The 16,353-nt window shown below is 41.3% G+C and overlaps 1 protein-coding gene across 1 annotated transcript in view; it reads right to left on the bottom strand.

The window, feature by feature from the left end:
* The window catches only part of ACAP2 (ArfGAP with coiled-coil, ankyrin repeat and PH domains 2), a 320,820-nt gene that overhangs the window by 33,422 nt on the left and 271,045 nt on the right, over window positions 1-16,353 (bottom strand). Inside the window, exons 17-18 of the mRNA XM_086944277.1 lie at window positions 10,864-11,051; window positions 6,378-6,470 (exon numbers count right to left, since the gene is read on the bottom strand). Of these exons, the coding sequence (XP_086800403.1) occupies window positions 6,378-6,470; window positions 10,864-11,051 (281 nt within the window). The remainder of the gene's footprint in view (window positions 1-6,377; window positions 6,471-10,863; window positions 11,052-16,353) is intronic.

The raw sequence follows: 16,353 nt of genomic DNA, 5'->3' as shown, positions 1-16,353 counted from the left end.
CCACAAGGTAGGACATGGTTCTCTATTTACGGCAAAGGTCCACATTCAGCTGTATATGGATGCCAATTGTGTGGTCTTTAGGTGTGGAGGACTGCCTGTTGGCTTATCCTAGCAGAACAGTTCAGAGTGTGAGCTTGTAGCGAGTTGAAAGTTCAAGGGAATCATTTTTTGTTTTTCATCATGAACCATGAAAATTCCCAAAATGTTGATTTTGAAATCTTTTATATTTTTATACACTTTCATTTATTTAACTGTGGCCTGATAATCCCTTACTATCCCTTAATGCTTTTCACCCTTAAAGCCTTTAAACACCAAACTGCCCATATGTTTTATCCTTTCTTCCTGCTTAAAAAAGTACTACTCTAATTCATTATAGCCCTCTACTACTACTTAGTGCTACCCTAAAATCTCCTAACTATCCCTTAAAGCTAACTAATACTTGAATTATTAAAATGCATTGCTAGTCTCCGGGCCCTTTACCCCACCTCATTTTAAATGCTCCTGTCTACTTTAGGAGGATGCCTCTTACCCCTGATCCCAGTACACTCATCTTTGCTCTATAATGCATGGCATTTTACCATGTTTTAGGCCACTGTTTATTTTCATTCTAGTTTTTTCAGCCGACAATATTTTTTACAGCAATGTTTTTCAGCCTATTTTTTGCACACAATATTTTTACTGCACACAGAGTATGTACAGTGAGTTGGATATATAAAATCGATCTAATGTGTTGTGACTTTCTGACTGTTGTCCATTTAGTAATAGGATCACTGACAGGACTAGCACTGTCTATAGGCTGTAATTTTAGTCTGTCTTGTGTGTAAAATAGGTCATTTCATCAATGTGTAGAATATCAAAATGGTCTAACTGCAATGTTAAACTCCTAATTGAAAACATATGCATTTATTTTGCTGTGTTGGGTACAGATGAGTACTGGATATATCAGAGATCTGCCTAGAACCCTTTTAAAGGGTATTGCTCAATTAGTCTCTCATTCTTTTGAAGACATTTTTTAATATGTTTTGTATTATTTGCCATCTAAAGTCAAGTCAAAATTTATAAGTACACCCTTTAAATTCTAGGCAGATCACTGAATTGACATGCTCAAGCTTTTCAATCACCACTGGTGTTGTGCATGCTATGGCACCTAGCCTCGAAGCTCACACCATATTTTAATTATTAACAGGATCCCAGGAGAAATTCTGCAAAAATTTACAAGGCTATACCGCTTGGGGAACAGCTGTACGTGCTGCTGCAGTTGCATTCCTGTCAGACTGAAGATGGATGTGGATGAATAATTCCTGTTACTTGTGTGTGCATGACAATTTAAATTAGTGTTTATTTAGTATTTTGCTTAATATCGTTTTTGTGTCTTCAACCAAGGGAATTTTAAAAAACAGGCTAGGTTTTCTATTTACAATCTGATATATTGCTGGACACAATGAACACAGTTGACAGTTTACTCATAAACCCATTTTTGGGTTTGACATATGCAGATAAACTGCAAGTGAAAACATTAGGAGCTGATAAACCTCAAATTAAAATTGAGCAGTCTACAAAAGATAGGGGAAAGGGGTACACACGTCGCTTTACCAGTACATGGTATGATAGGATTGAATGGCTTACTGGTAGCGCTTCTAAAAATGCTTTATTCTGTTTCCCATGCTTACTCTTTGGAGGTGAAGTTACCTGGACAAAAACAGGAGTTACTGACCTAAAGCATCTGGCTGAAAAAATAAAAAAACATGATTCCTGTAAATCCCATTTGACAAATATGTTAAAATTATCTCTTTTTGGAAAATCGGACATTGTACAGCAATTAAACGAAGCATACCGTGTGGGAGTAAGAAAACATAATGCAGAAGTGGATAAAAACCGATACATTTTATCAAAATTGATTGACTGTATTCGATTTTGTGGTGCCTTTGAATTGGCATTACGAGGCCATGATGAAACTGAAGAGTCTCTAAATCCTGGTGTGTTCAGGGGCCTTGTTGATTTTGTCTCCAGCATTGACAGTGCTATGGAAACACATTTAAAAACAGCCACCGTGTTTAAAGGCACTTCTAAAACTATTCAAAATGAATTGCTGGACTGTATGCTGGAAGTAATAAGAGACTATATTATACAGCAGTTGAGAACCACTGATTATGTAGCTATCCAAGCTGATGATACAACTGATGTCTCTACTAAGACACAGTCAGTTCTGGTCTTCCGCTACATTGATGGAAATTGCAAGGTAGCTGAAAGATTTTATTGTTTCACACATCTAAAAGACTCATCTGCAGAAACAATTGCCTCAGCCATTCTTAATGAATTAAACATTGTTTTCCCTGAGCAATGTGCTAAAGGAAAAGTAATTGCTCAAAGCTACGATGGTGCCAGCGTCATGCGTGGTGCAACAGGTGGGGTGCAAAAGAAAATCAGGGATGTTTACCCAAATGCACATTATATTCACTGCTATGCCCACCAACTTAACCTAATTATGGAACAGGCTTCCTCCAAAATATCTAGAGTTAAAATTTTCTTTTCAGAGATTGGTGGTATAACAGCATTTTTTGCACGTTCCCCGAAAAGGACGGAAGTTCTTGAACAAATAGTTTCAAGAAGACTTCCAAGAGGGTCTGCAACTCGCTGGAACTTCAATATTCGAGCAATATTGCTAATTTATGAATTCAGAGAAGATCTTCTTGAATGTATGTCAACCATTGCAAACAGTGGTGATTTTGAGTCGAATACTATATGTGAAGCTAAGGGATTTAGTAGAACATTAGATGATAGAGAGTTTATATTCTTTCTGTTTCTTTTTTTCAAAATAATGCCCCAGGTAGACATTTTATATAATCAATTGCAAAAGCGAGACTTTGACACTGTGTCTGTCCAGAAAGCTACTACACACTTTGTGACAAGCATCACCAAAGTACGAGAATCCATTGACAGTTTGGATTCTACACTGCCTCAAGAATGTACATTTGTAAACCGGAGACTGCAAATAAATACTTTAACCCAAGAAGCAAAAGAAGTCTGTGACATTATTGTGGTCCATGCCAGAGAGCGCTTTGCTTTCACAAAGCATCTTGTAAGTGCAACACTATTGCGAAGTGACCTTTTTGAAAGCCATGACAAATCTTTCCCAGCTGAGGCACTCGCAGAAACGGTAGAAGCCTATCCTATGTTAGACAAAGCCAGATTGAGTACAGAACTTTCGGTCCTGTATGGAAGACGAGACTTCCGTCAAACTACTGGTGGTGCCATGGCTTTATTTAGCTTTTTATGTGAAAACAACTTAGAGAAATCCTTTTCTGAGACCATAAAGCTCTTAAGAGTTGTCATTACTACACCCATGACAACAGCAGAATCTGAGCGATGTTTTTCCACACTAAAGAGGGTAAAAACTTTTTTGCGAAACACTATGACTCAAGCTAGACTTAATGCTTTGGCTATGCTGTCAATGGAAAAAGAGCTAATAAAGGAAATACCAGAATTCAACAAAAGAACAATCGAAAAGTTTGTTCATATTAAAGATCGACGAGCAAACTTTCTATATAAATAGAAAATATGAATCTGATGTGTGATCATAGTTTCAGGTGTTTATAGCTCAGTTTGTTTTGTTTGATAACATTAGGAAGTACTGTTGGAAATGTTCTCATTCCATTTAATATTCATACAACTCCTGTACAGTTGATATGTATTTATATATGTGTGCTTATGTATCTGTGAATTTATATATATTTGTTTTCATATTTTAATATTATTTAAAATATTTTTGTTGTTAGTGTTTTGAGGGTATATGTCTTTATATATACAACATTTAGTTATTTTCCTAATTTATTTTTATTTAACCGTTTTCTACTGTACTGACAGGGACAGGAACCCTTCTACCTGAGATTGACATGCAAAGTATTTAAATATTATTTTTATTTTGTCAATTGTGTTTAAAAATATATTGGTTTTGAAAGTTCTTAAAATGTACATTTATTTATTTCCATAATTTCTTTTTGTTTAACTTTTTCTGCTGTGCTGGCTGAAGGGCACAAGGACCTGAGAGTGACATTCAAACAATTTACATAGTATTATTTAAAATAATTTTGTTTGTGTTTACAAATATCATATTGGTTTTGAAGGGATATTTCTTAAAATATACATTTATTTATTTTCATATTTTATTTTTGTGTAGCCATTTTCTACTATACTGACTGCCACAAGGGCCTGAGAGTGGCATGCAAAGTATTTAAAAATAAAGTAAAACATTTGTACCTAGCCTGCTTATGCAAATAACGTTTTTGTTCTTTCTTTCTTAAATAAATGAAAGATTTTTAATGGATATTTCTTATATTATAAGCAATGCATATTACACTAATTTCCTAACTTATTTTTAATTAGTGTTTTTCTAAAATACTGATAGACCCAAGGGCTTCAGAGCGCTATATGAACTATTTTAAATACAATATTTACTTAATTATTTTGCAAAATTGAGTTGCTCAAAAATGAAAAGCTTTTGCTGACTTCCTAAAAATTAAATGTTTGTTTCAAATTAATATTTCTTATACATGTAGCTATTTAATATGTCATAAAGATTACTGGGCAATCAACGTTGAATAGCTGATGCAGAAAAGGAAATGGCCAGCCGTCATTTTTGGGAGGAACAAAATTACAAGAGTGTTTCTTTGTGGATGTGCAACCTGGCTTAGTACCCTGGCCCTCTTCAGAAGTCAGTCTTGCTTGGCAACACAGAAATTCTCTGAAATAATGTATGAGTTTTCTTTTATGAATGCCTAGAAGAACTGATTTTTCAGTCCATTTATCACTGAAATAGTGCGGAAAATTGCACCAAAAAATGCCAATTTTTAAAAAATTTCTTCGCGGGGAGGAACCCCCCCACACCCCCCTTATTGCCGTCGCGCTCGTTCGCTTCGCTCGCTCGCTCCCGTTCGTTGATGCCTACTTCAAAAGCCCCACCAGGTTCAAATTCCACCAGCCGCCACTGGTGTTTACACATCTTGAAATTCACTGGTTCAACAATGACCAAGGATCACAAGTTCAGCTCTGTGGTGGAATAGTGGTCCCTATCCTCTTCATGTCACAGAAGCAAACCGCACCCCACGTCCTCCTAGTCACGAGGAACCCCTGATAAACAATGGGTTCAAATAAAAGAAGCATACACTCTTTTGCCTTTGGACAACCCTGATCATCTTCTCCAAGTAGACAGACCACTGCACTTAATCCTCCTCCGACTGCCAAAATTCTGACTTACAGAATAAAGTGACCTGTTGGTATGGCCTGCCTGCTTCTCTACCGCAACCACTGCAATCTTCACCAACCCTATTTGCAAGCTTGCTTTGAACCCAGCTATTTCCACTGCTTGATGATACGCACACCTCTGTCACTAGGTTAGGCAGAAAGGTTCCAGAACCCATGCCCAACAATCCCTGAGCATATGCCCCAACATCTAGAAAACAAACATGTGCTCTCCAAATTCTTTAACATACTTGCCAATGCATCATCCTCCAACTTTGATTGCACCAGTGAGAGTTAGTTCTGCTAGGAAGCTCACTACTAACTTATAATGGACGATAAGGCCTGAGGCCCTTCCTCCGGTCTGTACCACCCACACAGAAAGTGCCTACAAAGTTACTTCTATGTGGTATCTACCTTCGCCATACTAGACATAATGTGCCCCAGGGCTTGTCTATATTTTGGTGCAAATTCAGTTAAGGGGACATGTCTCATATTTGGTAGACATTGTCTTATTCAAATTTACTGGAAGAAAATGTTCTCCCATGGCTAAGACTATGGTCCACTTAGAAAACCAGTACCGTTTCAAGGTGCATCTGACTCCAGGAACTAGGATCCATAGTACTCCAAACTGAGCAAACAAATCATCCCTTACCTAGTGGAGATGAGGTTCCAAAGAGGTACAAGCTTGAAACGGGCACCAGAGCCCTTGGGTGGAGACTTAGCGATCTAAGGTTTAAAACACAGCTGTACTGAAGAAGATACCATTATTAGCAAAGGATAATCCATGTAAGTTCTGGAAAACATGGTCATCCTTTATGTCATATGGGGGAATATTACACACTATGTCCTGAGGTCTGCTCCCATATTGGGCATCCAGAACCGCACATAGTCATCAGACTCATACACACATGCTATTCATCTGCTATTTTGGACTTTATATATGCACGGTTATATTTTGCCTTGTTGCTTGGGACTGAGGCTGCCCATGACTTACCACTAATCAAAAGTGCAAAATTATAGATTCAATACCACTGTTACCATCACTCCTAAAAATGTTTTGTTGACAAAATACACTGTTTTGTATATCTATAATGGAATGATGTATTATTATAAATATAATACAATAAATCTAGACTGACCTGGTTCATACAAACTGTTTGAGGATACAGTAGAGGCAAGAAGTTCTCGACTGCCATCTGAACAGAAGTGGATTCCACTGTCATTGCTTTTCACTGATCAAGACAAAAAAAACAAATGTTTCTTTCTTCCACTTCACTACATCCAGTGATCAACTCATTACAAAAACAGACCTCAATGCGCACCCATCTTTCTGAAGTTGATGGAGCATGGTTGTGAGCGAAGTCTAAAATTCAATGTTCAAGATCAATATAGCAGGATCACAGAAGTATCGTAAAAATTTCTAGTTCTAAAAAAGCAAAATGAAGAAAAACAGCGAGTTTATGAAAGAAAAGTAAAAGTAAGGTGGCAGCACTTGACTTTTTATGGAAAATAAACCTGAAGCGGATACAATGTCTTGTATTTGCACAGATGGTCAACAGTAGAAAATGGCCCCGAAAGCACGCTTCACATACTCTACGAGAGTAGTACTTACTACTACGTAGTTTTGAAGAGGTATCAAAGTAGGAGAAGAGTGAATCTAGTTCATCAGGACAGAACAGAGACTCCCGCCTTGCCTCGTCGCTGTTTACAGCAACCGCTGGGGGCATGCGTGTTAGCGATGCAAAAAAGCAGGCAGTACAGACAAAAGGCAGGAGAAATTGTTACTTTAAAAAATGAAATAGGAATAAAAACGGGAGGAAAGGAGGTGGTTAGTTAACGGTTTGTCAAATACAGAAACAGTCTTCTCAGCACACACAAAGCCTCAAGCATCAGAAAAGGTAATAATCAGATTTACCAATAATCCTTCAGAACAGACAGAAAGTTATCAACTCACACATTTTCCTGAAAGGATCCCTTCTCAACCAGACATAGTTTAAATTAGTAGGCTATACAAACAATCAAAGTAATAATGTCACACTGCCCGATTGCAAAACATGATATAACTGTTCGAGAGATTCAAGGGCAAATATCTCAAGTGTAGTCCTCAATGTTTGATACATTGAACTAAAAGTGTCACACAGTTGTCAGTACAGTGGGCCCATCAATGTATATAAGTATGTATATGGTATTTCTATAGTGAAACATTGCCTAAAGTACCAAGAAATTTAGGACTGATGAAAAAGCAATGGAAAGGGGACAGTTGTAAATGCATATTCATACCCATGGAAAGGAACAGCAAATAAAGGTATATTGTAAGCTGTGTCCCCTCTACACTATCTCAACAATACTCTTTTATACTACTGTATTGATCCATGTTCACTCCCATCATTCTCAGAACCTAAGAAGGCACCTATATCTCGAAAATAATTTATATGCATTGGTATGGAGATTACAGTTGCACCCCCCCCCACCTCCACCCCCACCCATGAATTGGGTCTATCAAACATATAATATGTTATAATATGCAATGTGCTATTTATCGTGCACACTCATAGCAGGATAATGCCTTCACGGCACAATGGGCCTTGGGAATTAGGAGTAGAATGTGTTGAAGGCTTCACCCTAGCACAAGGGGAGAATTAAAGATCGGACACTACAACATGTAGACATTAGGGATTAAGGAGGGTTTTATAAGTTTGTGCAATCAGAGCAGGGACTGGCAACATTGACTGTTAAAAGGAAAGACATTCAAGGAAGGGGTTCCAGGAGTTATTCAAGTCAGCTGACCTGTGAAAAATATTAATTGAAAGCTTTGACGTGAAAATCACCCAATGATCTTAAGTTTCGGAAAAAAAGGTTGCTTGGTCAAAAACCTCCGGAAATGGAGGGAGCCGATTTGTGTATCACTACTGAGATGATTCAATTTTGAACTTCTGAAAAAGAAATGTGTTGTCTTCCAATAAATCCTTGTAGTGTTCAGGAAGGATTTGAAACCCATACTCTTAAGGTAAAGGTTTGGGAAACAGCATTCATTAAAGTGGTCCCCTTCAACGTGTGGACAGTCATGAACTAATCTGGAGGTAGCCCGCTCAAGCATTCCACTTTCTTGCCAGCCTTGGGCGATTATCCTTTGCTGTTGAAATACTGTAAATGTGACACTGTGCCTCTCAATTGTAGTGATATAATGTACACGAATGTTCGATTGAACTGCCCAAGTAGCGGAGATGTAATAGTTGAAGTCCTTGCTATATCATAAAATCTCTAAAATGCTAATGAACAGATTTGACAAAACAAATTAATTAAAGTGGTCCCCTCAAAAAGCTCAAAATAAGCTCAAATTAATTACTTGCTTGCATTATCTCTGTTGTAGAGAAATGTACCTAAAATGAGAGGTGTTAACCAATCCTCACAATACTACATACAACACGGGAAGGATTTGAGGAAAAGAAGGACTACTTCAAAACTAGACTGTAAAAAGGGCCATCAGTGGATGACCATGTGTAATCTATTTTGTGAGGCACAACAATTTGTGTATATGTATTTATTTAGTGTTTTTCTACACCATAAACACATACTATAGGTTCTAGGCTACATTTGAAGTTAGAGCAGATCATGAGCATGTGTGTGGTGGGGGATGCAATTAATGAGGGAGGACAGAGGTTAAGGAAACATCTTCAGATTCTCATCAAATGAGGATGATAGTTTAGTGGTGAGCTTATAATCGAGAAATTAAGTAGATAAAGGGTAGACTAATTACCAAGCACAAAAACCACCAGATCTTCTTTAATGCAAGCCAAGGTAAATTTGATTGTACACCCAGGGTGGATATCAGATAATAGGACATGTTGAGTTTGATAGACCCAAACCTTTCAAAGCTCTTACCCATAGAGGGGATAACAGAGATGGTTGTGGGAAGATATTTGGTGAGAACGCAGGGATTTCTTATAAGTTTACTTTACTAAAGGAAAAAAGTTGATTTCTTCGGGATGTTATGGAGGCTCTATAAAAAGAAGGCCTTGTTCAGGATTCCATTACAAATATAAGGAAAGCCTTAACAGACTACTGCCGGGGGCGCCTTATACATGAGGTGCATTTTCCTTCATTGAACTGGACAAACCTTTTAAACGGTGCGCCCAGTGTAATGAAGGAAAATGCACTGTATTATGATGAATACGCTGCCCTCGGGGCAGCTGCAAACTCCTGCTGCCCTGGGGAAGCGTATTCACGTGAAAAACGGAGGGGCTGCTTTGAAGTCACTCAGTGTTTTCACAGTGCAAGCGGCAACCCGCCGGCACTTTGAAGGGGGATTAGAGATTCCCTTGCCGGCGGGTGCAGTCAGGCATGTCTGGGAGGTTCAAAGGATCCCTTTTCCCCCTCCAGAGGGCTGCTCTCAGGGGGCGTACTGACAGTGCCTCACCTTTTTGGTGGGCGCATTCTCTGTGCACCTCCTGAGAGCTTCTTTGCCTCTGCGCCCATGTCTGTAAAACGGTGCCGGCACAGAGGCAAAGGGATTCCCTCTTTTGCATGAGGCACGGCAGAGGGAATGCCCTCTGAAGATACGGCTGGCGCTTTATGAGCGCCAGCGCTATCGGTATTACAGACGGGGCAGCACGAGCGTCTGCGGTCCCTTCCGTAATACCCACGTGCCCCGGGGGCCTGCAAAGCGGGCTCAAATGTCCATAGCACCCAGGGACACTTGGTGTAATAGGGCCCCAGATGTTTTATTTTGAAAACTTTCTTAAAAATACTTTTGTTACGAAAGGTTTTAATTAGAGTTTATATTTAGACTTGTCTGTGGAGAATACATATATGATCAATTTTGATGATTGCAGTTTAGGAGTAAACAATAGTGAGGTCAAATCTGTTGTGACTGTTTTTAAGACGCAGAGAAATGAAGTGAGATAGAGCCCCCTGAGCTAGGGTTTGAACGTGAAAACCGTAGTGAAGGGAGAATTGTCCTACAAATGTCGACAATATTGTTTGAAGTCTCTAGCTTTTGGCTGTAGTGTAATAACATTAGATTTGGCAAAGATGTTGTAACTGGCAAGAGGGAATCAGCTTTAGCCCGGTGCAGTTGTAGTATATGAAGTCTAAAGTGTGCCCTACAGAATGAGGAGGAACTATTATCATTTCTTGTTCTTACACAAACATTATTTGGGACAAAAATAAGCACTGCAGAAAAAGCTTACCAGCTTTCTTACATTTACCTACTTAATTAGGGGAATCACTTCATAATTTGTCTCTATATGTACAACAGCATGCTGCAAATGTCCCTAAAATACATGTAGACATATGTGCCCCTTATCTCCAGTACCAAACAGAGACAGCAAGAATAAGAGAGAGAAATAGTGTGAGTGTATGCAACTGTTAAGTGAGATGCATTAATCATGGTGCCACTAGCATTATCCCACAATTCTGTGAGAAAACCTCCTCACATTAGCTGCTAAAAGTGACCTGCGCCAGTGCTCCTAACAATTTTATCTACTAAGTAGGCGTGTTCTCATTAACCAGTTCCAATTTACTAACTATAAAATGAATAGTCACAATTAAGTGAAGCCATATTAAGGTAACTCATGGTTATTGCAATATAGTATTACGGCACCAGTAAAAAAAATAAAGGCATACCTGAACTTATCGAAGATGTTGAGAAGTTATCCTGTGATGTCAGGGACTTCTCAGAACTACTGAGGTCTTTGTTCTTGCACTGGGAATAAGGCCTTTTCCGTCCATCAAGAGGGTGAAAAGCAACACAGTCCTGATTCACAAACCTCTTTTCCACGTACTTTGCTCTGATATAGGCCTCCTTTTCTAGTCTTTAAAAAGCAAACAGTATAATTTTAGCAAGAAACCAAAATAAAAAAGCAGAAGTAGTTGCCACTGGGTGATTTATCAATGCAGCAGAACGCAAAAGTGGACCCCTACAACCTTAGTACTAAGCACAACCAATTCAGCCAACTGTATAAGCATTATCAAAGTAAAACACAATAAGAAAAATCCACTTTACAAGTGAGCAACACAATGATGAGTCAGAAAAGACCAAAATGAATAACGACAAGTTATGTGAGAAGACATGCAGAGTTCATTATCAGCAGTGTAGTTTTAATCCTACCCACATTTTCATAAAGAAAATTCACCATCAGCAACAAGATGAATGGATTCAATCACTATAAAGATGCATGTGTTTTTCACATCTTAAAGGGAAATTGCAAATGTTTTAATGCTTTTCTCTTCAGCAACATGAAGTTTGAAAAAGCATACTAAAGGTGAAAACTTCTTCCTAGGACCGGCACTTTAACCTCACTGTTCACAGAAGATGAGGAAAGGAGGCTGGCTTTGATGTAGCCAAGGAAGCCTGAGCAAACACGTCTTCTGGTCTGGGCTGCCTATGGAGAAACCCACTGTCAACTGAAGCTGGGCAATTTTCCTTGTTGAAAGTTAGTAAAAGCTAAAAGATCTGAGGGGATAAAAAGCGCCATAATCTTCACAATCTATTGTAAATAGGCTACCACTGTCCAGAATCACTAATCTTGTACGAACTACAGTGCCCAAAGAAGTGACTTGTTATGTTATGTTATGTTAAATGAATTTTTTTGAGCGCAACTAACACCGTTAGGTTCCTTGGCGCTTTGCTGAGGGAGCAGGAAGAAGAGACAAAAAAAAAGACAGCTAATTATAAGACTCAGTGAAGAGGAACGTTTTAAGGGAGGATCTAAACTTGGAGTAAGGAGAGGACAACCTAAGAGATAGGGGTAAGGAGTTCCAAAACGACGGGGCTAAAAATGAAAACCTATGGCCACCGTGTTTCTTCCTCTTGAATCTGGGCACTGATAACAGGGCCATCTGAGATGACCGAAGGGTTCGAAGAGGGACATACGGATGAAGGAGAGAAGAAATAAAAAGGGGGCTGTGACCTGCAAGAGATTTGGAAATAATGCAGCCAAGCTTGAATTTGCAGCGGGCAGATACCGGAAGCCAATGGAGACTTTTTAAAAGGGGGCGGACATGTTGATCTCTGGGTTGGTGGTAGATCAGGCGAGCAGCCTGATTTTGGATCAGCTGGAGTCTCCTAAGTTGATAAGCAGGAATGCCTACGTATAGTGCATTTGCGTAGTCAAGCCTAGACATGACTAATGCAAGCAGGGCCAGAATAAGGGCATCGGTGGTAAGTAGGCGAGAGATTTTGCGTATTTTCCGGAGTTGGAAATGGCTAGAGGAAACTACGGCGCTTATCTGGGGCGTCATAGAGAGGTCATTGCTTATGACTACTCCCAGACTTTTGGCTGAATTGACAGGGCAGGGGGGGCTGCCAAGGCTAGCAGGCCAGAAAGAAGGGTGCCAGGGATTGGAGGGTCCCCCGACAAGAACCAGCTCGGTCTTGTCGGGGTTGAGCTTCAGGTGGTTTGAGCCCATCCAATTGCTGATGAAACAGAGGGTGTTTTGAAAGGTGGTGATAGATTCATCAGAGGAGTCGATGGTGAAAACCAGTTGAATGTCATCCGCGTAATTGAACGCGGAGACATTAAATCTGCGGAGGGAACGGATTAAAGGGGCCAGGTATAAATTAAAAAGGAGGGGGGATAAAGAAGAGCCCTGTGGGACACCGCAAGTCAGCTCGACTTGAGTAGTGGAGAACTGGGACAGCCTGACTGCTTGATGGCGTTGAGTCAGGAAAGACCGAACCCAGTCCAGGGCGGTGCCCTGGATACCAGCCTCTCTGACACGGTCGACCAAAATGCCATGGTCGACCGTGTCAAAGGCGGCCGACAGGTCCAGGAGGACCAGAGCCTGACAGGTGTTGGAGTCGGCCCCCCTGCGTAGTTCGTCCATCACAGAAAGGATGACTGCTTCTGTGGAATGCGCAGGTCTAAACCCAGCCTGCTGGGGGTCCAAGACACACGAGTCTTCCACAAAAGTGCTGAGGGTTTGAGTAACATGTGACTCTAGGACTTTGCTGAGGAAAGGGAGGAGGGAGATAGGGCGATAGTTGCTCATGATGGACGGGTCTGCCGAGGGTTCTTTCAGAATGGCAACCACCTCGGCCCGTTTGAAAGATCCAGGGACCTCCCCCGTAGTCAAAGAGTTGTTTAAAAGGGCTAGGGGGGGTTCAGGACAGGAAGTGAAATCTTCCCGAAGGGCCGAGGGGGGGCAACAGTTGCTGGGGGAACCAGAGGAGACTTTATGCAACAGTGAGAGAAAATTGACCTTCGAGATGGGGGGGATCTGGGTTAAGGTGTGAGTATTAAGATTGCAGGGGGCACTGGGCAGGGGGGGGGGGGGAACGGGTAAGGCTTGAGCAGAGATGCTAGTTTTGATCTTAATAATCTTGTCCACAAAAAATTGGTTTAGGGAGTCACACAAAGGCTGGGAGGGGAGGGGAGGGGAGCAATGGTAACTCTCGCCAGGTTGGACAATTCCTCAACAATTGAGAATATGTCTTTAGACTTGTTTGCGGAGTCCAAGATTTTATTAGAGAAATAGCGAGATTTAGCCAGGGCGATTGCAGACTTGTACTCTCTCAGCTGAGAAGAAAAGATCTCTTTTGTCTCGGGGGAATATCCCCGGCGCCAGCGCCTTTCAGCCTGATGGAGACTAAGTTTTAATGCTTTGAGATCCTCGGTGAACCACCGGTGGGCGTCGTGACTGCGCCTCGTCTTAACTGGTTTTAGAGGTGCCACCGAGTCAGCAGCGGAGGTAAGCCATTGGGTGAGATTCTCTAATTGAGAATCCGTGGAGATAATTGTTCCCGTGGTTGGGGCAGATGAACTGAGGAGGGAAGTGAATTTATTGAGATCGGCCTTGTTCCAATTGCGTGCCAGGAAGTTGGATTCTCGAACGGTGGTGACGGGGGGGGGCATGGCTAAAGAAAAAGTGATTAAAAAGTGATCTGACCAGAGGTAAGGAAGAATAAGGGGTGCAGAGATGTCTAGGGAAGCAGTCCAAACCTGGTCCAAAATATGACCTTTAACATGCGTGGGTGTATGTATATGTTGAATACAGTTGAAGCCCAACATGAGGTCAGAAAAGGCTAATGAATCAGAGGTTTCATGGGAGTCCGACGGCCAATAATTGAAGTCGCCCAGGACCAAAACATTAGCATTGTTAATGGTGAGCTGGGAGATCAGGTCGCCGAACTGGATTGAAAAACTTCCATTCGGTAACACCATATCTGGTAGAGACAAGATCTGGCTGCAGATTCTTTACCTGAGAACTATCCCCAGGCGCCAGACTGGATCCGGAAACTTTTCTGCAGCAGTACCTCTGCGCGTTGGAAGAGGGTGTTGAGCGACTAACGTCGTCCACAAGATGGGACATCGGCAGAGTCAAAATAAGCCCTCCCCCCGAAACGCAGACATTTTTCTCCACAGCTACTTTCCGTGCTAAAATGTGGAGCCACAAAGAAACTGTAATGGAAACAGAGTGCCCAGAAATACCTTCTTTTTGAAAAATGGTCATATGTGTTTTAGTGTTATATATACATATAATTACTTCTTTAGAAAAACAGTTTACAGATCGAGGAGGATGGGTGGGTCAGTAAGGAATCTGCGGCTAGATTTTGTCTCTACCAGATAAGGCTACCAAAGTTGAGTAATTTATTAATCTGTTAGGTACTTCTATTCGTAGATTCCTTACCTCAGAATGAGATAAACCAAGCAATTCCATCCCCGGAGGAGGGTCTGTGAACCTGATCCTAGAAAAGATCCCAGACTAGGCTAACCGGTATGAAATAAGGAAGAAAGGAGAGACCAGCTGCCGGGAAGGGAGGTGAGGAAGAAGATATCTCACCAGAAACATTGAGAAGCCCAAATGGAATAGAATCTGCAACTTGTGCAAACACATTGGAAGAAGTACCATGGCAGAAAAATAAAGATGAGTCAGAAAGTTCAGTTCAGAGAACATAATAGTATGTCATTCCCTTAAAGACAACTGGACCAAGGAAAAGGAACAGAAGGCCAATGGTAGTAGCTAGAATTATTGAGTCAAAGCACCTAGCCATAGAAGCAATAAATGCAGAGAGCACCAACTAATAGTATAAGAGAAGCATTGTGGGCAATAACAACAATTAAGACCACAGACCGCCCGTGGTCAGAGGGAACACTCAGAGAGGGAAGGGAGCTCTTTGGGACTGTTCAGCATAAAATCCTCAGGGTGGGTGGGAGAGAGAGAGCCAAGCAACAAACATGAAGAGGCCTCCCCAAATACGAGAAAGAGCGCAGCAACTTAAGCAGAAACACACTTAACTATAGAGATATCTTACAAAGGAGGTATAAAATATATGGAAAATATATATGCATGCAAAACACATACATAACATTCATATTTATATATTCACTGAAAAAGCCGAGGGTTACAGGGACGTTATAGTTAGGCTAACATTTCACTTGTAAGAAATCAGAGAAATTCAGCATACATAGTCTGTTACATTCTGCAAACGTGCCTCCCGGCGCACTACTAATTGGGGGATGAAGTTCCCTTGCCTCTTCAGGGTCCTTGAGGGCCAACTAGCCTTCTGTTATCTCCAGTAAGACCCACACAGCTGCATTGCTGAGAGGTCATCAGACGCCACGCTCCCTTTCTCCACCAATCTGCAAATGCAGCTCCTGGAGAACTACTGCTTCAGGGATGAAGTCCACTTTAGTCCTTAGGCCCTCGGTAGTCAAGGGGACCTCACCCCCACTACCAGCAGTGCACCGAGAGGCACTTTTGCAGGGTGGTGTTGCATGGGTGCGGGGCCTCCGACCACCTCTCAGCAATCCCACTGTGTGGGGCTAACTGGAGGTAACAGGAGGTCTTCCTGGCCTCCAAGGACCCTCAGCAGCCAAGAGGACTTCATCCTAAAAGCAGGAGCGTGCCAGGAGGCACCTGTGCAGAGTAGTGGAGAAAGGGGGCGGGGCTTCCAGCGAGTTGCCGTCTTTTTATGTTGTTGATTTTTTTCTTATTTAGGAAGGGGGGCTGTATAGTCCCCCTTTCTTTGGACCCTTTTGGGCCCCAGGAACCCCCAACTCCTGGAGACCTGACCCTTTTTTCATTTAAAAAACAGGTGGTTTGCCGCCCAGGCCATTTTTGGCCCCGGGGACCCCAGCCTGTGGCCTGCCCTTTTTCTTTTTGTCTTTTTTT

The sequence above is a fragment of the Lissotriton vulgaris genome, chromosome 11 (assembly GCF_964263255.1).
Source record: "Lissotriton vulgaris chromosome 11, aLisVul1.2, whole genome shotgun sequence".
Taxonomy (NCBI): domain Eukaryota; kingdom Metazoa; phylum Chordata; class Amphibia; order Caudata; family Salamandridae; genus Lissotriton; species Lissotriton vulgaris.
Note: the sequence above shows the minus strand (reverse complement) of the source record. Positions and strands in the feature narration are given on the sequence as shown.